At 46.5% G+C, this 24,735-nt stretch overlaps 2 protein-coding genes and 1 pseudogene across 2 annotated transcripts in view; 2 read left to right on the top strand and 1 right to left on the bottom strand.

Moving 5' to 3' along the window:
• LOC147749048 (cysteine sulfinic acid decarboxylase-like) overlaps positions 1-24,735 on the top strand; it is a 289,794-nt gene that overhangs the window by 60,243 nt on the left and 204,816 nt on the right. The gene's annotated exons all lie outside the window — the stretch shown is intronic.
• Positions 838-6,046, top strand: LOC147749050 (uncharacterized; annotated as a pseudogene).
• LOC147749049 (SURP and G-patch domain-containing protein 2-like) lies at positions 23,119-24,685 on the bottom strand. The gene has a single exon (XM_086952267.1). It carries the CDS (start codon positions 24,247-24,249, stop codon positions 23,119-23,121), a length of 1,131 nt encoding a protein of 376 aa, XP_086808393.1. The 5' UTR covers positions 24,250-24,685.

The raw sequence follows: 24,735 nt of genomic DNA, 5'->3' as shown, positions 1-24,735 counted from the left end.
GTCTGACATCTTGCCATATATCAACATGCTTCCAGAGCCCTCCAAGTCTGAGGCTTTGAAAATCCTGCAGGAAGGTGAAAGGATCTCGGCGGAGATGATCGACTCTGCAGTTGATGTTGCCTCAACTGCATTCAGACGATTGGCAGGAGCGGCTGTTTTACGCAGACAGGGCTGGCTAAAAGCGACTTCGTTTCACCAGGAGGTTCAAGCAAAGGTATTGGACATGCCTTATGACGGAGAGTTTTTGTTTGGCCGCATATTGAAGAAGCCCTTCAAACAATCAAGAAGGACACGGAAACAGCTAGATCCCTGGGCACCTTACAATTTCGGAAGCCGCTCTTTCGAGGTGTGAGAGGACGTGGATCGTCCTCTAATAGAGGAGGTTATAGTCAGCAGTCCTCCTACAGGCAAGGGAATCAACATTACCAAGGCCAGCGTTTCCAGTTCTATGGTCAGCGCAACACCAATTATTCCCAAAACAAAAGGAAGCCTGCCTATCGTGGGAAGGATAAAAGACAATGAGTGTCATCTCCTGCCACCGCTACTGCCGCAGCCTCACAAAAAAATTGAAGGAAAAATCTCAAAATTCTTCTCAAAATGGTCCTCAATAACATTGGACAAGTGGGTCCTGGACATTGTGGCCGAAGGCCATGCCCTCGAATTCAAAAAGTTCCCTCCAAACGTACCCCCAAAGGGCCCACCTCCAGCTCATCTCAAGGAGTTGTTTTCCCAGATCAATTTGATGTTACAGAAAGGAGCAATAGAAAAGGTTACTCAGGCTCAAAGAGGAGCAGGTTTCTACTCCAGATTCTTTCTCATAAATAAGAAGAATGGAGAATGGCGTCCAATTCTGGATCTCCGTGCTCTTAACAAGTACCTGAAAAAGCTGACGGTCCGGATGCTGTCACTTCAAGAAATACTGCATCTTCTTTCGGAGGGAGAATACATGGCCACCTTAGATCTCCAAGAGGCATATTTCCACATCCCCATTTTGCCTCGGCACAGGAAATTCCTACGACTCAGAGTGGCTGGCAGGGATTATCAGTTCAAGGTTCTTCCCTTTGGACTACGCTCGGCACCCAGGATGTTCACAAAGGTCCTGGCTCCAGTAGCAGCACACCTCCGGCTGGAGGGAATACAGATTTTTCCATATTTAGACGACTGCCTTATCAAGGCTAATTCTTACACAAACGCAAGCAACCATATCCAGGGGTTTCTGTGCCTCTTCCAATCACTGGGTCTCCGTCAATTACAACAAGTCACAACTAGAACCGTCCCAAAGACAAGCTTTCTTGGGAGCAACCCTGGACACACAGTCAGTCCAAGCTTTCGTGTCAGACGAGAGACAAGACAAGATACAGGACATTGCTCGAAGCTTACTTTCAAAAAGGTCAGTTTCAGCCCGACAATTCAAATCTTTTCTAGGGATGGTCTCTTCTTGCATTCCTTGGATACCGAAAAGCCGTCTAAGGATGGGACCTTTTCAAGAAGAGGTCAGCCTGCAGTGGCTGCAGATCTCCGGCTCATTTAAGGACCTCATACGGATCACCCCTCGTATCCAAGAAAATCTTCTCTGGTGGAATCAGAGAGAGAATTTGCAACAGGGTTGCACGTTCCTCCAAGATGCACCAAACTTTAAAATCACCACCGACGCATTCCTCGAAGGTTGGGGAGCACATCTTCAGGGGCTAACAATCAGAGGGAAATTGAGCCCTCAACAGAAACTCTGGCATATCAATTTGTTGGAGCTGAGAGCCATCTTCCTAGCCCTCAAGTCCTTTCGCACAATCGTTCAAGGGGCCACAGTATTGGTGCGTACAGACAATACTACAAGCATGCACTATTTGAACAAACCGGGAGGAACAAGATTGACTCTTCTGTCTCAGGAAGCCCAAGAAATATGGGCATGGGCAATACGACACAGAATCAATCTACTGGCGGTCCATGTTCCGGGAACGGCAAACGTTCTTGCGGACACTCTCACCAGGACAAAGGTGTCCACCCACAAATGGGAACTACACCAACCCACAGTGGATCGGATCTTTCAGCAGTGGGGTCATCCGGATCTAGACCTTTTTGCGACCAAGGAGAACAGCAAATGCCGGTTCTTTGCAAGCTGGCATCCCCACAAAGACTCTCAGGGGAATGCGTTTTTGATCAACTGGTATAAAATATATGCTTACGCCTTTCCTAAGATACCGTTGGTTCCCAGGGTTCTTCGGAAGATGAAGAAAGAACTGCGTCACCTGATCCTGATTGCCCCCAGATGGCCTCGCCAATACTGGTTCACCGAGCTCCTTCTCTTATCAGAGTGCGAACCAATACAGTTTTGATCGATTCCGGACCTCTTCTCCATCCAGGATAGTCGGATTTACCACCCGGACCCGACATCTCTGAAATTAGCAGCTTGGTGCCTGAGTACTTTGCACTCTTCAATTCAACGGATGCATAACAGAGGTGGTGGTCTGCCCAGCCACAGTAGTGTCACGTCCGCTACCAACAGAATTCAGGCTTACCCCTGAGGAGGTACCACTGCTCCCTGCAAAAACGGTGCGCAACTTGGGAGTTTGGGTGGATGGAAACCTCCAAATGGAACGATTAGCGTCTGCCTCTCCCTGTTACGCATGCTAAGGAAGATTCTCCCGCTTCTTCCAAATGATAGTCGCTCCTTGGTAGTTAGAAGCATAATTCTAAGCAGACTGGACTATATTAACTCTTTATATCTAGGTGCACAGCAATATATTATGGAGGGGCTGCAAAGAGTCCAGTCCATGGCAGCAAAGTTGGTGCTTAATAGACAGCGCAGATCCTCCACAGCCATGGCTTTGAGCGAGCTCCATTGGCTGCCTATTAAGGAGATAATTTGTTTTAAATCTCTCTGCGTTGTTTACAAGGCGGTTCACGGTCTGGGACCCGCCCCCCTACAAGAGAGGTTCACTTGGTATAATCCCAGGAGGAAACTCAGATCCTCTAATGCTAATTTGATCATGGCTACTAGATTTAAGAAATCTAGGATGGGGGGCAGAGCTTTTAGTGTGGTAGCTACACGATTATGGAATGAGCTGCCGCAGAATCTCAGAGAAAGTGAATCACTGACCTGCTTTAGGAAGAATCTGAAATCTTGGCTATTCCCTAGGAGCTAAAACTAGACTGTATCCCCGACAGCTTCTACTGCTATAATGATTTCTGCAATCTAAGCGCCAGGATACCCGTAGGGTGACAGTCATGCGCTATACAAGTACCTTCTTTCATTTCATTCACCCACCTGAATTTGCCTCCAGATTGCAAAGAGGTGCTAGCCAAAGGTAGAGCACCTGCTACAATTAAAACATACAGACTTAAATGGAAGAGATTCTTTGTCTGGTGTCACTAGGCTGGAATTCATCCTTTGCTAGCCAAGCCAGAGGAGATACTACCGTTTTTCCTACATCTGGCAAGGTCGGGATTATCGCACGCAACTCTAAAGGTCTTCCTAGCAGCCATTTCAAGGTACCGCCAGGATGGGTTCACTTCACTCTATTCTTCCAGAATAATACAACCGTTTTTCAAGGGACTTTTCAGAATGCTCCCTCCTGTTCATTGTCCACCGCCATCGTGGCATCTAAATGTGGTGTTAGCGCAACGCATGTTCCATCCTTTTGAACCAATTCACAGAGTGGATTTGAAATTTCTAACATAGAAGGTGTCACTTTTATTGGTTTTAACTGCATCTAGAAGAGTCAGTGATGTCCAAGCTTTCACAGTCCAGCCACCTTTTCTGCAGTTCACGTCCGATTCAGTAGTACTCCGCACAAATCCAAAATTCATGCCTAAGGTGCCTTCAGACTTTCACCTGAATGAGCCAGTCGTCTTAAAAACATTCTTTCCTAACCAGCAATCCCCTGCTAAAAGGGCATCTCATACACTAGACGTCAAGAGGTGTTTGAAGTTTTTCTTACAAAGGACTTCTGCAATGCGCAAATCGGATCAATTGTTTGTTGCCTATGGAACAATTCGTCAAGGTCATGCAGTGTCTAAACAAACAATAGCAAGATGGATCTCTGCAACTATTGACTTTTGTCATACACAAGAAGGAAGACCTCTGCAGACAACACCAAGGGCTCATTCAACGAGAGCCATGGCTTCCTCGACTGCTCTTTTCGCTGGAGTTCCTCTTCAGCACATCTGCAGAGCGGCAACCTGGGCCAGCAAGCATACTTTCACCAAACACTATTGTTTGGACACAGCCAGCGAGACTGATACTGCAATGGGTCAAGCAGTTCTTCGTAATCTTTTCAGATAAGGTGAGCCTCTGTTTCCCTCCTCCTCTTACTGCTTTTCAGACACTTTTTTCATGCTTATTATTATGTACATGCTCATGTTACTGCATTCTTTCATGTTTTTAGGAATGTGATATTTCTATTATATGGGCATGTGATTTATTGATATATATACTAATGCTACAAATAGCGTCTTCCAAGCACGGATATGTACTGCTATCTACTCTGATTCAGGCATGTGACTCTATGAAAGACACCCCAATACTGGAGAAGAACAATAGTTACTTACCTGTAATCTGTGGTTCTCCAGTATTGGTGTCTTTCATAGATTCACATGCAACCCGCCCACCTCCCTGCAGAGGCTCATCAGCAACTTTGTTTACCATCACTCCTCTGCAAGAAAATCTGAGAGCCTGAGCCTCTGAGGAGAACCTTCTGGTGGGTGCTGATGCCTGATTGGATGCAGTTTGGGCTGTACAAAATGACTAGGATAGTCATGAGTGTGGAAGTTTTTTCTCCTGTAGCTTGGGCTACTTTACATCCTGGTTGGTTATTACCAAGGTTTTCTATGTTATTCTTGCATTTTATTGCTTTTTTATGTACCGTGGGACTCCCACTCCGGCGACGGGGAATGATTCAGGCATGTGAATCTATGAAAGACACTAATACTGGAAAACCACATATTACAGATAATTAACTATTGTTCTTATACCTGCACATGGCATTACAACAGCTCAACAATAGGTTCTTATTAGCAATTTGGCATCCAAGATCTCGTTTGCTTTAAATGACTTTAGTATTCGAATATCTGTACTGGAGCAAAAAGTGGGAACTTTAAAAGCATTCTATGGGTAATTTACATTCGAGTATTAACAGTTGGCTCAATCATTTTTTCCTCAAGAATCACTCCTATAACAGGAGTTAGAAACCTCCACAACCAACACCACCAGCAACTCGGGGGGGGGGGGGTTTATATCTACTCATTAAGGACATCATTACCTGCACTCCTGAATGCCTGTTTATTCCACCAAAGCACTCCATTGCTCAAAAACTGTGTCACCAACTATCGGTCAGCTCCTATTTCCACCCAGCTGCCAGGTCAAAGGAATTATACCAACTCAATATTGACTGCTCAGAGTACTCCTCAAAAGGCCTTTTCGGTAGATCACCCTTCTAATATTGACATTATTTGTTTGCAGGAAATATGAGACTTAAAGGGATGCTTACATTTAGATGCTTTTATCTCGTATTCAGTTCCAGCAACTTGTTCTGCCAGTGGACATGCAAGTGGCAGGCTCGACACCTTAGTAAAATTAGATCGTAATTGTAAAGTAGATGTCCTGAAGTCTAATTTGAAGACCATTTTGGGCACTCTCTTACTATTTTATAATAAGTGCAGATTGTTTCTTATTAACTTTCATAATGCAGTCACTCTGGAGAATGAATTAGATGCTGTTATTAGTCTTAATGTATTTATTGATGACTTTTAGTAATCAGATCCCCCATTTAATGTGATTATACTAGCCGGGAATTTTAATCTTCACCCTTGTTATTCATGCCCAAAGTATAGAGATCCAGAATCTGAGTATTCTTCTGTTAATCAGGTGCATTTTTAAAATGCTCACCTAGGTGATATTGCTAATAGTCTATTCTCCGAGTTTAATTTAATTAATCTAATGGTTCTTAATCAGGTGATTTTGAATGTGATAATACCAACATTTAAGGGGGGCATAGTTCTATTATTGATTACATTTTTGTTTCTTGTTGTTTCTTTTCAGCACATTTAGAATTTTAGGTTGTAAAATATAACCTGAATGACCATAATCCCCTAAAAGCTATATTTTATTGGAACAAAAATACCAACCGGAGTAGTATCTTTATATAAGGAGCCTATTACCCTGACTGATCAGGGATGAAGGGTGAGGTGGTCTTCTATTGTTCCGTCAGTCTCTGTTCAAAACTTGGTTTCCACATGTCAGGTTGATTTTCATTCTTGTCTGTCTGAAGCAGAGTCGGCTCAGGGCATTTTGAAGACCTTTTCTAACATTTGCTGGTTTATTAAAATCGCGCTCTGTAAAGCTGGTTCGTCCCCTGTGACACATCAAGTAAGATGTTTTGACGGGCTGTGTTCTCTGGACCCGTCTACACGTGACGCCCCATTACCAAGAGAAGGTAAAAAGCGCCAGGGCTGTTTACAGAATGGCCTCTAAGGACTGTAAAGCCCAGCTTAAAGAGGAGGCTTAGGACAAGCTATTAACCCTTTCGCTGATAGGCCTTTTTCCACGTACTAAGCCTATTTTTTGCTATTTGGGGTACTTCGCGCTTAGGTCCCTGTAACTTTTTGTCCACATAAGGTATCCACGCCAAATTTACATCCTTTTCTACCAACAACATGGGAATTTTAAAGATACCCAGGGTTTATGGATTCCCCTGGAGGAGACCCAGAAATTAGCCAAAATACAGCAACATTTTGGGGGTTTTCGGAACAATGGGGAAAAAGTGCTGCAGAAGTAAGCGTCTGTTTTTTCACTGCAAATGGTATCAACAAAGGGTTTGTGGTGATAAAATCACAATCTTCCCAGCTTTCAGGGACAGTCAGACTTATGTCAGAAAACCAACATTTTAACAGTTTTGGCATTTTACTGGGACATAGCCTATTTTTGCTACTTATTGTGCTTTTAACCTCCTTCCAGTTAGTGGTAGAATTGGGTGTGAAAGCAATAATGGATCCCGGAAATCTATACATTTCTGAAAAGTAGACACAATTATGAATTCAGCAAGGGGTCATTTGTGTAGATCCTTCAAGTTTTTTCAATAGAAACTAACAGTTGAAAATAAGAAAAATTGAAAATGAGTTGGAAAAAACCATCCATTTGTGCCAATGTTTTCACCTGTAACTTCTTCAAAGTATGACAGATTTTTTAAAGCAATATACCTTTACATCTGCTGGACCCTTTTGGCTGTGGGGACATGTAGGACTTGCACGTTCACTTAGAAACCGAGGAACCCAGAGCCAATAACTGAGCTGCGTTCTGTAATGTTTTTTTCATTGTGTACCAGATATATAGCAATTGATTTGGGAAAATACAAAGAGTGAAACATAGGTTTCAAGGACACCTATGTATTTCTAAAATGAGAACAAAATATAGAGTTTAGAAGCTTTAGCTATTTGCACATCTCCAAAATTGTGGGTACCCACACTAGCATGTGAATTATAGGATTTTTTTTGTGACTTCTTTTTTACGCATTGTCTTACATTTGGATGGCAGAAATGCAAAGAAAGTCAATAGGCAATTACAGTTGCTCTACAATTCTGTGTTCCCCTAAGTCTCCCAATAAACATGGTACCTCACTTGTGTGGGTACGCCAAGTGCCCGCGATAGGAAACGGCCCAAAACACAACATGGACACACCACATATTTCCAGTAAACACTGATCTTTTTTTCCAAACTGCCTAGCTGTGGACTTTGAACCCTAGCTCTGCCAGCACCTAGGGAAACTAGCAAACCTCTACATTTTTTTAAACTAGACATCCAGGAGGGGTGACTTGTGTGGCTCTCACCAGGTTCTGTTACCCAGAATCCCTTGCAAACCTCAACCTTTGTAAAAGAAAACACATTTTCCTTACATTTCTGTGATGGAAAGTTCTGGAATCTGCATTGTTAGAAATGGGATTTCTGGTTGGCTAAGGCTTGCGCCAAAGCCAGGCAGAAACCACCACTCTAGTTAGGGCAAGGAAGTTACGCTCCAAAGATAACCCCTGCTCACCCCCTTGGCAATGTGACAGAGCAGTAAGGCTGATCCCGGATGCAATGTGTGAAGCATTTGCGCACGCACCCACCAGCAACCACATCCCAGGCACCCCACAAAAGGAACTCCACACAAGGTAATATCAAAAATAGCCTTTGTATTCTCTAAACACATCAGATAGTATTCACATCATATACATTGTACCAACTGGCACGGGCAATTTTTACAAGGGATTATGTACACCTGACAGGGCCACATGGACCACTGTCAGCATCAGCATCAGCACTTGGTAAAAATAGATAACTTGGTCAAGGTGAACTAAATCGTAAACATACAAGTAAAAATAGGTCATAGAACGCACAGCCAGTAAACACTGATAATTACTGCACTTGCAACAGTCTTTGCCATGAAATCCATCATGTACAGTATCCCACCAGTCTAACTACATTAGACCCTCACCACCTAAGTATACCTTACACTAGGGGCGTGAATCACACAGGGAAGTATAATCTCCCTAACATAAACCTAAACAGGTAAAACAACCTCCTATGCATAAATCATATCTAGAGGCACCAAACACAAGGTGCGCAAAACATAGTATACACAGTACATTTCCTAACACCCAGAAGTATTGGCACATAAATCCCATCGAGCACATAAATCACAGTAGGGCCTGCCCCCTATAAATGTAACAACCCCCCTGGCCAAATGCCATCTAGGAAGAGGCTCAAATGCCCTATGTTCACAGAATCAGGGCTGCTGCCTAAGCAGCGAAAGTCCAGGTTGCGCTACTGCGCCAAGACTAAACGTTGCAGCTGCCCACTACTTGCTGGGCAGCTGAGAACAATGAACGGGGGCCTAAGCGCTGCAGCTGGCAATAAGTGCTGCGCAGCTGTGGAAGGCCAAAGTAGGGGCGAAGGAGTGCGACTCAGTCCTGCGTCCAAGAGAACACATATCCCTAGAAAGAAAGAACCTAAACGGTGCAGCTGCCCATTACTTGCTGGGCAACTGTAAACTGCTGCATGGGCCCTCACTGGCCCTTAGGAACAAAACTGCGCCAATCGTTGGAGCCCTCTAGGCTCTAGAACAAAGAATGCGCATTTTGGGGAGCCCTCTAGGCTCTGGAACAAATCATGCACAAAACGGTGGAGCCCTCTAGGCTCTGAACACAAAGGTGCCCTGGGTTGGAGCCACACGGGGCTCTAAAAATGACTGGGGCCCTCAGAGCCACGGGGCTCTGTAATGGAGACTTGCCCCCACTGACTCCTTAAAGAAATAAATGCCTCCCAAGCCCCTCACAGGGACTATGAACCACTAGGCACCGGCACCCCGGGGCTCTCTTTACCCCCCCGGGCCCTACGGGGAACGAGGCATCTTGGAGCAGCCCACTGTCAAGCGGGCCGCTCAGTACTGCTCGAGGATCGCTCGGGCACTCTTTACCCCCCCCCCCCCCCCCCCTTCCAGGCAGCTTTACTCACCGGCTGCGCTCCGGAGGCGGCGGGGGACGTTGTCTTTATCTGGTAGCCTGCCGGGGCTCTCCCTCACTCATGGGAGCCCTGGCGGACGTTATCGCAGCAGCGAGCGATGCTTTCTCCCCCGAAGCCTCGCTGATGGCGGCTGCATTCTTCTGTGGCTGCCATCAGTCCTTACGGCGGTGTATCACGGCTTCCCCCCCCCCCCCCTCCCCGGCAGGGGGAAGCAGAAGTTGTACTCCCCAGGCCCGCCCACAGTCCGGCGGTGCGGGCCTGGCTTCCTGTGTTGGCCAAGGGCCGCAACGGTTAACTTTGGAGGGCAGAACCGAGGGGTAAGCTCCCTCCGTAAAAGAAACAAAAGTAGAGGCGGGGTGGGCACCCGCTAAGGCCCCCATAAACGAGGTGGCACTGCTCTATTTTTTTTAAATACAACAGTGGCCAGAATGCAGGGTGGGCACCTGACATTAATTAAAGTAACACCCTCCGATAAAGCGGGTTGGGCACACGCAAAAGGCCCACAAGGAGGGGGAATCCCAACGAGGCAAGGGCAAGAGCTGCAGCACCACAGTGCTCCGCTCCCAGGCTTTACCCTGCTGAGGGAAGATTCACAAGCCAAATGAAGCGCTCCCAATGCGCTGGGGCAGGCAAAAGGCCCTCCGAGATAAAGAAGGGGTCCTGGGGCCAAGCAGGAGGGCCCCAAGGAAATAGTCTCCATGGCATCTAGGGGCTGGGCAGGGCCCAGGGAGGCGAGCCTTCCCCTGGGTCCCAGCAGCAGCATGCCCCTGGTAGATTCCAATTATAAACAAGAACATTTTCATGGGGTCACAGACCCTCTTTCATACACAGCAATCCTTTGTTGTCAAATGTGCAGGCAAGGGGTGAACCAGATGCAACTGATTCTTGAGCACTTTGTTTTGCTCAGCACTTCTGCCTATTCACAGGGTGGGTCAGGGACATCTGACACACCACAGGGGGTGGAGCCAGCATTGTGGAGTGAAGGTCCAGCTCTTTTCAGGTCCCAGGTGCACTCCTCCCTCCAATCAACATGCAGATCTCTCCATTCACCACCGGGGCAGACCCATCCTGACTCCTGGAGCTAGGCACACTAGCCAGCTCCAGCCAATCACAAGCCAGACAGTCAATTAACATTAACTGCACAGACATGCCAACTTCTAGAAGTAAACAACAGGAACAAATTGGCAATACTGATACTCAATTTGACTCAAAATGTAGTCAAAGTACAGACCACAGTTCAATACTTTGATATGCTATTGAATGGCTATATATTAAGAAATAATTTGATTGTACACATATTAGAATTAGTGTAACAGTTCACTAACTTCTAGAAGTGGCACTTCCACACTAGACACAATAAATCAGCGCACATCATCGAGCAGCATTCAACCTCACGAGTCCGCACATACCAAACTCGCCCCTGCACTCCCCACACATCGGGAACTACCATGAACACACATATTCCCCATGCATTCCTATGGGAGGGCACGCCAATCTCACCACACGCACTCCAAGAGCGCTCGCACTTTACACTGGGACACAAGTGTGCAAAGACAAGAAATCACTATAATTATGTAATATTAAAAGGCAAAAAGTTCAGGGGTGAACCTGCCAGAAGGGCCAAGTCCAACATGCGTGGATCCAAAAACTTCCACTCACTCTGAATTCCCCAAAGTCTCCAGATAAAAATGGTACCTACCTTGTGTGGGTAGGCCTAATGCCGCAGCAGGAATTGGGCTAAAAGGCTACATGGACACACCACATTTTTACTGTGAAAAGTGACCCTTTTTTTTGCATAGTGCCTAGCTGTGGATTTTGAACCCTAGCTCTGCCGGCACCTAGGGAAACCTAGGACACCTAAATATTGTTTTAAACTAGACACCCAGGGGAATCCAGGAGGAGTGACTTGTGTGATTCTTACCAGATTCTGTTACCCAGAATCCCTTGAAAACCTAAAACTTTGTAAAGATAAAACCACATTTTCCCCACATTTCTGTGATGTGAAGTTCTGGAATCTGTGTCTGTTCACAAACTTCCACCCACCCCGCATTCTCCAAAGTCTCCCGATGAAAATGGTACCTCACTTGTGTGGGTGGGTCAAATGCCTGTGGCAGGGAAGGGCCCACAACATATTGTGGAGACATCAAAATTACCTATCACAAAATGACCTGGTTTTGCAAAGGAGCTCACCTAGGTTTTTGGTCATGTGCTCTGCGACCATCTAGGGAAACCTACCAACCCCTAGTTGAAAAGTTGACCACCATGGGAGCTCAGGGAGGTATGGCTTGCGTGGACTCCCCAATGTTTTCCTACCCAGAATCCCCTGCAAGCCTCAAAGTTAGCTGAAAAAAATCAAATTTTTCACAAATTTGTGTGGGAAAGTTGCAGGATCACCGGGCTGAAACAAATTTCCTATAACCCAGCATTCCCCCAGTTCTCCCGTTAAAAATGGCACCTCACCTGTGTGGGTGGGCCAAGTGCCTGCAACAGACAAGAGCCCAAAACGTATTGTGGAGAAATCAAAATTACCTATCACAAAACAACCTGGTTTTGCAAGGGGGGCACCTGAGGTTTTGGCCCCAGGCTCAGCTGCCATCTAGGGAAACCTACCAAACCCACACATTTCTGAAAACTAGATACCCTGGGAAATCCAGGGAGGCATGGCTTGTGTGGAGTTCCCATCATTTTCCCATTCAGAATCCCATGCAAACCTCAAATTTAGCGCAATATACACATTTTGGTGTGGGATCACTGCATGGCACAAATGTCCTACCACTCCGCATTCCCCTCAGTCTTCCGATAAAAATGATAGCTTACTTGTGTAGATGGGCCAAGTGCCTACGACATTGAAGTATTTACAACAAGGGGTGGTGAGGGACAGAGTCTCTGAATTAAGCAGAAAGCTCTCACCCAGTCAAGAGATCAGGGCTAGATCCAACACCGTTTTTTAGCTCACTGCACCACCCCAGTTTCAGAACCTGGCTGTATGCAAATTAGTCTGTTCCTGTCCCAGTGCATGATGGGAACAGGGCAAACCAAACTACAAAAGCCAATTCTTACACTGGGAAGGAAACAAGCTCCCGGGGACCGGTTTCTGGCATTACAGCCGTCTTCGGCCCGGTTTGCTTGAATCCTGATGGTGCAATGAGCAAGGGTCTCACATCTGAGAATACCCTTCCACGCTTAGGGTGGACAAAAATATTTACAACAAGGGGTGGTGAGGGACAGAGTCTCTGAATTAAGCAGAAAGCTCTCACCCAGTCAAGAGATCAGGGCTAGATCCAACACCGTTTTTTAGCTCACTGCACCACCCCAGTTTCAGAACCTGGCTGTATGCAAATTAGTCTGTTCCTGTCCCAGTGCATGATGGGAACAGGGCAAACCAAACTACAAAAGCCAATTCTTACACTGGGAAGGAAACAAGCTCCCGGGGACCGGTTTCTGGCATTACAGCCGTCTTCGGCCCGGTTTGCTTGAATCCTGATGGTGCAATGAGCAAGGGTCTCACATCTGAGAATACCCTTCCACGCTTAGGGTGGACAAAAATATTTACAACAAGGGGTGGTGAGGGACAGAGTCTCTGAATTAAGCAGAAAGCTCTCACCCAGTCAAGAGATCAGGGCTAGATCCAACACCGTTTTTTAGCTCACTGCACCACCCCAGTTTCAGAACCTGGCTGTATGCAAATTAGTCTGTTCCTGTCCCAGTGCATGATGGGAACAGGGCAAACCAAACTACAAAAGCCAATTCTTACACTGGGAAGGAAACAAGCTCCCGGGGACCGGTTTCTGGCATTACAGCCGTCTTCGGCTCGGTTTGCTTGAATCCTGATGGTGCAATGAGCAAGGGTCTCACATCTGAGAATACCCTTCCACGCTTAGGGTGGACATTGAAGGGCCAAAAAAATGTAGAGATTAAGGGTGGCCCATAGTGGGTCAAAAAGGGCACTTTGTTTAAACGTTTTTAGGCTGACGCTACTTCTTTGGGCATCCACAAAAGTAAGGTATCATTTCTCGGGAGACCAAGGGGAATAGTGGGTAGTAGGACATATGTGCTTGCACGGTTATCCTACAACTTACCCACACAGAAATGTGACTTTGTAAGTAAATTAGAGGTTTGCCGGGGATTCTGGCCTAAACGCTGGGGGATCCATGCAGGCCACACTGACAGCCTCAAGAGTCCGTACACACACCACAACCACCACCATCCACGCACACCACCAGCCAAGCTTCATCCACGCACACCGCCAGCCAAGCACCATCCATGCACATTGCCAGGCAAGCGCCATACATGTAAACTACCAGCAAAATGCTATCCATGCACACAGTCAGCCAAGCAATATCCACGCATACTGCCAGAGAAGTGCCACCCATGCACTCCTCCAGCCGAGCGCCATCCCTGCACACCGCCAGCCAAGCAGGGCCGGACTGGCAACCGCAACCAGCCCTGGCAGACTACTGCTCGACTGGCCCTGGTGGGCGTGGTATTAAAAAGCACTGCTCTTGCTTTTGTTACTGGGGCCCGATATTACAGCACTGCTTCAAAACCGGCCCCCAGTGACATAACTGACCCCCACAGCCAGAAAACCGTCCTTCACCCCTCCAGCCCACCGGGGAAATGCCTGATGATGCTACGGCCAGTTAAGCCCTGCAGCCAAGCACTATCCATGCACATAGTGTACGCGCACTGGTGCTTGGCTGGCTAACAGCCAAGCGTCACTCCACACACACCACCAGGCAAGCGCCAATCTACACGCACCGTCATAAAGTGCGAGTCCACCCACACCATCAGCCAAGTACAGGTCCACACATACCACTATCAAAATGCCAGCCAAAGGTCAGTACACGTAGACCGTCAGCCAAACTTTAGTTTACACACACACAAACTCTTTGTGGTTTCTAGTGTATTTCTGCCCCCGCTTGAGAGCAGATTACAATAAAAATATCACAGAAACAGCCAAAATGTGGGCCAACATAAAAGGGAGCGATCCTTGCCTATAGGGTTTCTCACTGTCATGCCCATAAACATACCCCTGGTGCCTAGTGGGCTCTCTGCCCCTCTGCAGGGGGCAGATCAGGGGCTATTGCCCCATCTGCCTCCCAGGGGAGGCAGAAAGACTGGCAATTTCTTGGACGGGTGGGGGCATTGGCATGCTCATTTTTGGCAGCCCCTGGTGCCTATTGGCCTTTCTGCCCCCCTATCTGCCCCCCCGGGGGGGGGGGGGCAGAAAGGCTGTGGAATTAGGTTTTGTGAGAACATTGGCATGCCCATCTCGGCCAGCCCCCACTCCAAAATGTGCTAAAACAAATCCCTGGTGGCTAGTGCTCATTCTGCCCCCCCCCCCCCCGGGGCAGATTGACTGTGGAAATAGGCAGGGGTGGGGACATTGACATGCCTATCTCAGGCAGCCCCAATCTCAAACCTTGCTACAAAAGAAAATCCCTGGTGGCTAATGTGCTTTCTGCCCCCCAGGGGGGCAGATTGAGGGCTATTGTCCCTACTTGCACCCGGGCGGCAGAAAGACTGAATATGACAGTAATAATTTGGGGAGAGCAAAGGCCCTGGCCCAGGGGGCCACCCCCCTCCCTCGTGTCCAGCGGGTGGATCCCTGCTGGGGGGGCGATCCCCAAGCAGAGATCCACTAGGGAGAGTTACCATTGGAAAGGAGAGATTCTCCCTGGTTCCACTAAGGAGGGGTATCATTGGAAAGGGGGGATTCTCCCCTTTCGAACGATACCTCTCCTGACTTTCTACGTGCTCAGGGTGCTGAGATAGCCTCCTGATCACATAGAAAGTGAAACTGAAATGGCTCATTTTAGTTTCAGTTTAGGAGAAATGACGTCAGTGTGACGTGCGCGCTGATCATCATTTCCCAGAAACAAACAGAACACCCTCTGGAGCTGGGGAAGAGACTGTTAAGGGCTTGAAGAAATCCCTTTGGTGCCCGCACCAGAGGGTTTTCTTGTGCCATGCCCGACGCACATGAGCACTGGTGCTCCCGGCCGTTGGACGCACCTTAGGCGTTAGTCGCTAGTCTGCAGAGAGACAGCTCTGCTTTTTGGAGAGCTGTTAATTCCCCCCTTTTTAGGTCGAAGCCTTCACTGCAGGGCATTGCCCTGCTGCAGGCAAAGACCTATTGTGAACAGGAGAATTTCAGTGCTGCGTGAAACCACGCCCCCTTTTTCCATTGGCAGGCCTCACGAAACGGAGGCCTGCCATTGGAAAAAGCTCCTGTTTAGCAGATTTGTCTGCTCTGGATCCCGCCTCTCGAGGACTCCATGACCAGCCTTACGGTAGCACGACAATATTTTCTGAAATATTGCCTTGGCAACCATGAGGCAGGTCAGGGAGTCCTGGAGGGGCGGGATTCAGTATCCTGTTCCCGCCCCGTTTTTGTTTAGTTTGTGCCGTCATTCCAGCACGTTCCTCGGCGGTGGAGGAGGTAGTGTAGAGGGGGGTGCTGGTTTAAGACTTGTTGAACATAGCAAACATGTTCAAGGCTCGGCTCGCACGGAAGCTCTAAAAGACAAACTAGACTCCTGGCTTAGTTCGCCCTGTTAGTTTGCTGGCTCACCCACCCCCTAAAAAGAAATCCTTTAACATTTCCGAGGTACGGCAGAAGCGTGGCATTTAGCGCCATATAGAACCCATTTATTTTTATGTTCGTTTTCTGCTGTTTAGACCTGTTCTACTCCATCTCCAAACCCTGCTCTCTGGTCCAGCCGAGCTGCTTCCACTGTCCCCAGCTCTATGGATAGGTTAGCCCCTCTTAGTCCCGTTTCCATCCTCGAGTCCTCGTCATCTGCTCGCTGGTGCTACCCCGCTCGGGCCCGTGTCTCCCTTCCGCCCCGTTTCACCTCTCGCTCGGTTCCTGCGAGGACAGGTGCAGCCGGTGGGGGCAACTCCCTCCCTCCCTGTGCGCTGCCTCGCCGCTGGCTGCAGTCAGGCTCTTGCCGCTGCCGAGCCCCGCCGCCCGGCTGTCCGGCTCGCAGCCCGCCATGGACGAAGGGGAGGCCGACGAGGAAGAGGAAGGATCCGTGAACACCCATAGGCCGTGGGTAAGTGACGGCTCCATGTACCCATCGCCCCAGCCTCCCCTCTGTACTCCTTGCCGTCAGCACCCCTCGGTACCTCTTCACCCCGACCGCCCCTTCACCCAAGCTTAGGTAGCGGACCCTCCTCCCCAGGGGCGCATATTGATGACGTTTCCGGACCCCACCATCGGTCTCTTAAAAGGGGAGGATATTGGTTTAATAATCACTGCTCATTCCATCCTCCTTTAAGGTTTCTATCCCCTCCACTTCTACAAAGGCACCAGGGCGTGCGTCTTCGTCGTAAAAATAGCGCTTTGTGTCGTATTCTTTTTGTTGAACCGTTAGCCGCAGAGTGACGTATTTCCTGTCAGTTATCGAGGTTATTCCATCCCCTCTTCCCGGCTTTCTACTTTTAAATGATTCATTGGTATGTGCAGGCATCAGCGAAAACCTCACGAAATGCTGTGTGATTACACTTGAAACTGAACAGATCTGAATGGTTGAGAACACAGCTAAATAGGGTAAACTTCCCGTCCTGTCCAGGATATCGTAATTGCTTTCCCTTCATTACCCTTGAACTTTTCTGAGCCCGTAGGAATTATTTCTAATGCTTGAGCTTTTTATGGTTTATTTGCAAGCCCCGCTTTCGAAGTTTCCTAAAGATAATTTTTGTTAGATTGCTTACTGGTATGTATGAGCAAAATACTAAAGTGCTATTACTACCAAATTGGTTATTCAAGATTGTCACTTTTATTTTCCTGAGAAAAATATTGCAACAAGTTTGTGGCACAGTAATGGCAGCTCCTTGTTCTTCATGGTGGTCCCCACCTACAAGTACACCTTGTCAACAGTCTGTCTGCAACATCAGCAAGGGTGGGTGAAGATTAAAGCTTTGCAGTGAAGTCAGGTACATTCTTCGCACTGCTCCAGACTTGAGGTGAAGTTGAACTCGTCCAGTAGTAGAGATGGTCTGCCATGGGGTATTTGGCTCAAGAAGGGAGGGACAGCATGAAGCTGGCGACCCTCTGGGGATGCAGCAACAAGTAGAGGGTACAAGGGGTGGTGGTGGGAGGGAGCTTGAATAGTGGGTGAGAGGGACGGCCCCTCACATAGGTGACCTAGGGTGGTTCTCGAGAAGGGGACTTTGTCTAGTGGGGGAGGTTTAAGCTTTAGCGAGTGATGGTGCCGGAAGGGGGAATCGTATGACGGGATATCAGTGACCAACAGATCAAATTACATAATGAATGTTGCTTACTAAGGATCTTGCCACTTTGAGTGTGGATTTTCTAGTGTAAACTCCAATGGGACGATTTTGTTTAAACAATATTTAGGACAGGTGACATCTTGTCCAAGAACTTCTCTTACCACACCTCTGGAGAAGAGGCGCAACAATCTGAGCTGCAGTAGTCCACCTTCTGTGAATAGCGTCCCTCAGCAGCTTCCAGGAGCATAGTGCAGCGACCGATGCCCTGCAAAGATCTGCATCTCCTTTTCCAGGTTCTGACTCAAATGAGCCCCTCCTTCCTTCTGTACGAATAATTGTTTATTGAGGTGAATAAACTCGAAATATGTTTAGGAATGTATGGATTTTCACATTCATTTGTTTAATAATGTGTTGCTTTTTTGTAGATGCATAGTTGCCCTGTGAAGTATGCCTTTCAATTCGATTCATATTTCTCGCTACATTTTCTTCATATGTTGATTCATAATGGCTGGTACCAGATACACTGTCCGAGGTGTAAGAGCCAACAAACCAATACAATACACCATATTTAAATGTCCTCTTTAACCTATCACTTTAAGCCAAAGAAGAAACATCTCTGTGAATAAGGAATAGAATTGTGTTAACCTAAACATTGTTCATTGAGTCAGCAGTGTTTCTTCAATGAAAGGCGTTTTCTACACCTCTTCTTTGCTAGTGGTCTTTCCGTCTTTTGTTTGTCTTGCTTTGCCCAAACATGGGCCTTGATTTAACATTTATTTCTGGGGGGAGTAAGTGCTAGAACTACCCTTGAAAAGAAGCGGGGGTACAGTAGTAGTAGATTGGCCATGCATGCCAATTTCAACCCCTGGGTTTAGCCATCCCTGTCTATCTGAAGAACCAGGCACTGACTCCTCTAAAGTTCCTTTGTCGCTTTCCTTCTCATGCACTGCCTGAAGTACTCATTAGTGTACACTTACTATCACCCACTCCGTACTTCCCATCATGCCATGATTACTATTGCTTTCGCCTTCCACACAATACATTGTGCTCATCACTTTCTCTTCTATCCTACACCTTTCTCAGTGTATGTCTCTCTTCTTTTAAATGTTGTGCTACCCAAACATCCTAAGGATAGGACTGAGCCTTCGTGCTCATCCTATCCTCATCACCTATTTCACCCAGTGCCAAGCCACATAATCATCAATGGGCATCAGGATACACCCACACCATTTAGGGAGTCGAAAGTTGCTGGCAAGCAAGCTCTACTTTTATAGAGCTGCTCTCTTTGGTGGTCCACCCATTCACTCACACCCAGCCAGCATACCTGAAACCAATTCCCGATCGGTGAAATATCCATAAAATGGTACAGCCACAGAAAGGCAGTGTCTCATCAATTTTCCCAGCATGAGAGATGAGCAGCTAAGATTATCAGCAACAGTGCATTCTGGATCAGGTAGTTCCCTTGGGAATTCTGTACGCTGGAGTGCGGAGTGAGTTACTAGGAACATACTCTCCCGTTGTATTATAATGTGTCAATGCCATTTGTTTCCCTACTTAGGGGATGACTCCATTCTGTCCATTCTGGCATATTGGTGATACTGGTGTTAGGGCCACACCTCTGCCAATCCACTTCAGAGGGTACATTTGTCTCCAGCCACCAGAACTGGACACACACCAGAATATCGACTACCAAAATATCACAATAGTAGTTGTATATTGGTAAGTAAAGATTTATTATACTTACCACCAAATGTAAACACCTTATCAAGGTACGTAGATGTGGAATTCAAAACAGTACAGGTACACTTACCTATGTATACTTACCTTTGTGGTATTTTAATAGTTGATCTTCGAACTATGATATTTGCTAGCACAACCTTTTTTGCTCTGTATTCTGACATACAACCACTATGTCTATATCATCTTCAACCATTGTCACATTAATCATCTCAGCGTATGTGTGCCTCATTGTATCCTTCTCAACATATGCCACTCCCAACATGCACATTGTACTCTATATACTGTATGTCATTATTCTACTGTAAACAATCAAAAGGTAAATTATATCTGCGCTAAACGTTATTCAAAAAGAGAACATTTATTAGTTTTCTGCTCTGCTAGTTGTCTCTTGTCCTGGCTTGCAAAAGGACAGACTCCTGATTTAACATCAGAATTACTTCAGCTGAAGTACAACAAGGCACTTAAATTCTATATGTACTTCACACCCAGCCCACTTGATGTAATAGTGGCATGTCATGATTTTCTGTTTACATTGAAGGAGTATTGAACTACATTTTTGTTGCACATTTATGTATTTTTAGGTCTCGCGACCTATCAATGCGCATGCGCATTGAGCGGAGCGAGAATTCAAGTGCTCAAAATCCTCGTCAAACCAAGGGCTTTTTGGTGCGGTTTTCTTTGAGTTCACGTGAATCACGTGACCAAACAAGCACGCGCATTAGCCTCCCTCCCTCCTAATTGCATTTTTTTAACGGCCGCCACCACATCAAAGGGCTTCGCCCAGCGTGCGCTCTGCAGTTACTCCTTCCCTAATTAATCATGGCTGGCCGGCCGTACTTTCAGTTTCCCGGCTGAGGTACAGGCCGTTGCGCGCGCACCACTCGCGTCTTTTTTTTTTATTCTTTTCGCGTGCTTGTTCTTCTTGCATTCTCTTTTCTGTTTGATCTTTTCCCTTGAATTTGACTTTCACTTAACATTTCTCTCTCTTACCCCGTCCCTCTTTAGTTTCCTCTCACGACCCCATTCCTTCTCGCCACCCTCTCCTTTCTTTCCTTCTTCCCCATTCCGTTTTTCATCGCTTCCCCTTCCCCAACAGAGCCCAGCATCTCCGACCCCGTGCTTCCCAGGTTGCGAGTGTACGCGTGTGTTTACAGGCAGGACTGACTTAGTCAGCAGAACCTGTTCTGATGAGCTACAGCCTGCTGTGTGTGCCGAGCCGCCCTGCCTGCTCGTGGGCTTCAGACTAGTTCCAGCAGCATGTTCCATTTGCTAGCCGGCGCCTGTGTGCGTGTGACAGAATTACTGCGCGTTTCATTGGGATTGTATTGGGTTTAGGGGCAAACGCGAGCCCTGTCTAGCCAGTCAGGGAGCCGCCTCCGATTAATCATGACGATTAGTCGCCAAATCGCAATACCGGGCACCAGCACGGGCGCCCTGTTCTCTTGCTCATTACTTTGATGTTCAATTTGCACACATTCTTCATTATTGCGAATTGATAGTCACAGTCGAGAGGCTGAAGTGAAAATTACCCTGGTGACGTGAACTGTCGCTCTCGGATGGATGCAGGAGTAGGTTTCTTGGCCCCGAGTTTGTCAATGTTACAATTTGTGTTTTTCCTGTGGAGGCTGTGAATAATCGCATGTCTAGAGCCCGTCGCTCTCTGCAAGTTGACTTTATCACCTGCAGGTGACCATGGCTCCAAAAATGGCACCTGGGCAGCGTTTCCAAGTTTCCTTACACCTTCACAGCGCTCTGGCCTTAACACAGCGAGTAGTGAAAGGAACGGGAAGTTGCCTGGAAGAAATTCTTTTTTTACAGCATGTTATGTATGGTTCACACTTAAAAAAACACTGCTTTTTTACTATATGCGTCCTTGTACGGCTAGTGTAATGTAATACGTAGTAACATATACTTTCATGGTAATAAACTAGGGCAGAATTAAGGGTAATATTAGTACCCAGCTTGTTCCATAGAATAATATTGTGCTTGCTCACCACTTGAAAAGTATTTAGCACAAACTCCTGAAAATGTGTATTATACTAAATTCTGTCCAATAATTATCAATCAGTTTCTCGAACAGCGCTAGAAATTATCCTATGATAAAGTGATGTTATCCGTAGTCCGTCAACAGTCTTTAATATGGCCAACCTTGCATTTTACAATAGACTAATGTTTAATAGATAACTTGACATGCAGCCAGCACCTTTTGAAGACATATGTTTCATTGTGACTCTGCCATGCTTGGATAATCATCTCTGCCTCTTCCTAAACCCTGGTCGGTTCTTTCTGGAAAGACTTTGCTCTGCTCGCAGAGGGGCAGGCAGGACTATACCCGCATATCAAGGTTTCCAGACAATCAGACGCCTCTGGAAGCAGAGGCTGACATGTGACTGACACTGCCTAAGCCGGAAATGCCCAGCAGAGACACTTCCAATCAGGAAATAAACCTATTAGCCATTAGAACAGCCCATTGTTATTTGTTAACAATGAAAGCAGTGTTTATTAGTATCTGATACACTGGTAAACTCTGCCTGCTGATTTACATTATGAGTCTGTAAATTCTGTCTGTGGTTGTACACCCACACACACCCCCAAACACCCACACACACACAACCCCACCACCACACACGCATACAGCCACTCACAGATACAACCACTCACACATACAACCACTCACACATACAACCACTCACACAACTACACACACAACCACACACAACCGCACACACACAAACACACACATCTGTTGCCCTCACTCTATCTATTCCCCTCACTCTATCTATCTATTGCCCTCACTCTATCTCTCTATCGCCCTCACTCTCTATCAATCTATCTATCGCCCTCACTCTATCTATCGCCCTCACTGTCTATCTATCTATCGCCCTCACTCTGTATATCTATCTATCGCCGTCACTCTGTCTATCTATCTATCGCCCTCTATCTATCTATCGCTCCACCACAGCATCACTCAGGGGCACCACAGCATCACTCAGCACCACCACAGCATCACTCAGCACTACCACAGCATCACTGGTTCAAATATGTTCTCTCAATGTTTAAGCTTTATTGCAAATGTCACAAAAAAATGTTAATATTTCACTTCTGTTCTTGGATTTTAGTCACTGAACATAATCTTCACAACAGTTATTTACAAAAGTTTCAGCTATTGCCCTTAAAAATTACAATCACTTTTATTTAAGTATTAATAATTTAAAAAAATTAAACACCAATGTTAATTGTAATATCAATACATCTAAGTAAAGGCAATACAAAACATGTGACATTACAAATACTAAAAGTGTCACATATGCTAAAGTTAAAAGTATTGGCATTGTAAATCACAAAACATAAATATATAATGTCATTTACAAAACCAATAGCTCCAACTTTCCTACTGCGAGACCTAATGGCAACGCCAGTGCTTGTTTTTAATGATCACCTTTCCAATCAGGCCTGCACTATCTTGCCAAAGGCCTGGGTTGATCATTTTAAGGGCATCTACAGCTCAGAAGATGAGCATGGAGCACTGAAGGACACGAGGAATGATCATCAAATAGTCTTTCATCTTCCCGAGGTCAGGGCAGCCATCTTTCAATTGCCATCGAACAAAGCTCCAGGGCCAGATGGGGTGCCAGGGAATCTCTTTAAAACTTGTTAAGATTTTGGTCCTTCTTGGGGTCACTTGCATTTTCTTTTGTTTCAGTTTTCCGCAATTCAGCTACCTTTCCCTGATAATATTTGTAAGCAGCGCTGTCTTTTTCTTTTAAGAACCAAAACTCTGGATTGCTCTCACTGTTCTCCTTGCTGAACTGCTCAACTTCAGGACCCATCTGAACAACGAATTTGGCGAGTTTCTCAGCTGTATCCCTCGTTTTTGCATCAACTTCTGTGCTAGGACGACTTGTTTCCTGAGGTGCAGCACGCTCTGAGACTTCGGGTGCTTGCAGCTGCTCAGAAGCTGCCCTCAGCCTCCGGCGCTTCGCAAGTGCTACATTCTTGAATAGCTTGGTCTTGAATTCTCTTACTCTTCGTGAAAACTCTATACGTTTCACAGACTCGGCAGCAGCTTCTTCTGCGGTTGGTTTGGCGGTCTGTTGTCTTCCATCCTTTACAATTTGGCGCACCTTCTGGGTCTCTACCAGTTTTGTACGATAATACTGGTACTCTGGGCTCTTCTCATCAAAAAAGAACCATAACTCTGGTTGCTTTTCAGTCTTTTTCCCTTTAAATAGATTTATACAGTGTTCCGCAAGCTTGTCAATGGTCTCAACAATTTTGGGATCTGGAGGTCTTTTATCTTTGTTTTCCTTTTTAGTCTTAACTTCTGGGGCTTTCACTTCTTTCACAGGTAAAGGGGCCATGCTGATTGGATAACTACTCTGTGATAGCCAACCTTTCAAATGGGACATATACTCCTTCCCAAACAGGAACGAGTCCTTGAGGTTTGGGTGATCGCTGGGATTTGGTGCCACGCCCTGGAGACCCATTGATTCCAAAAAAATTTCCTGCCAGATTGATGTTGCTAGAGCAAATGTTTGCCCAAGGAGGACAAGGGACTGGCGGCATAAAGAAACATTCTTCTCAAAGGCATCCGACATATCTCCTGGTCCAGCATAGCCCACTTTTTGTCTCAGCTCATAGTTGTTACAAGCCATTAGCAGAGGTATAAAGCTCTTCAGAATCCCAGTTTGCATCTTCCTCATTCCTGCATCATAGGGCTTTATTATTTCGAAAAAGCAGTTCTTTGTTTTCACAGCATTTTTGTCTATCAGCATGTTCAGCAGTTCGTTGTCTATTCTAGGACTTTTTAGCGCTGGGTGTTTCAAATCCTTTCCCAAGAAGAAGCAGTGGAAGCTGACTCTGCAAATGGCGACAGTGCTGAGGCTGTAATGGAATGTGAAATTTCACCCGAGCCAGCAAGCCAAGATGAGGTCACAAAGAAAGCTCCTGTCCGTACACTCCCTCGTAAAAGAGTCACTGCTCTTAAAGTTGGAATGCTTCCCGCCAAGAGATTATGTCATGTAGAAGACCCTAAAGTTCATGATCCTGTTAGGATTGCCTATGAAAGACCAAAAGGAAGGCCAGTACAAAAGAAGAAACCAGAAAAAAGAGACTTGGAGTACGCCAACAAGAAACTAACAGACAAGAATGTGGGCTTCCAGATGCTGAGTAAAATGGGCTGGAAGGAGGGCGAAGGCCTTGGATCTGAAGGCGCTGGGATCAAAGATCTGGTCAAAGTGGGAACAACTTCAAGAGGGGAA

This window comes from Lissotriton vulgaris, chromosome 1_1 (genome assembly GCF_964263255.1).
Source record: "Lissotriton vulgaris chromosome 1_1, aLisVul1.2, whole genome shotgun sequence".
Taxonomy (NCBI): Eukaryota; Metazoa; Chordata; class Amphibia; order Caudata; family Salamandridae; genus Lissotriton; species Lissotriton vulgaris.
The sequence above is the reverse complement of the archived record's forward strand: the minus strand, read 5'-3'. Positions and strand labels throughout refer to the sequence as shown.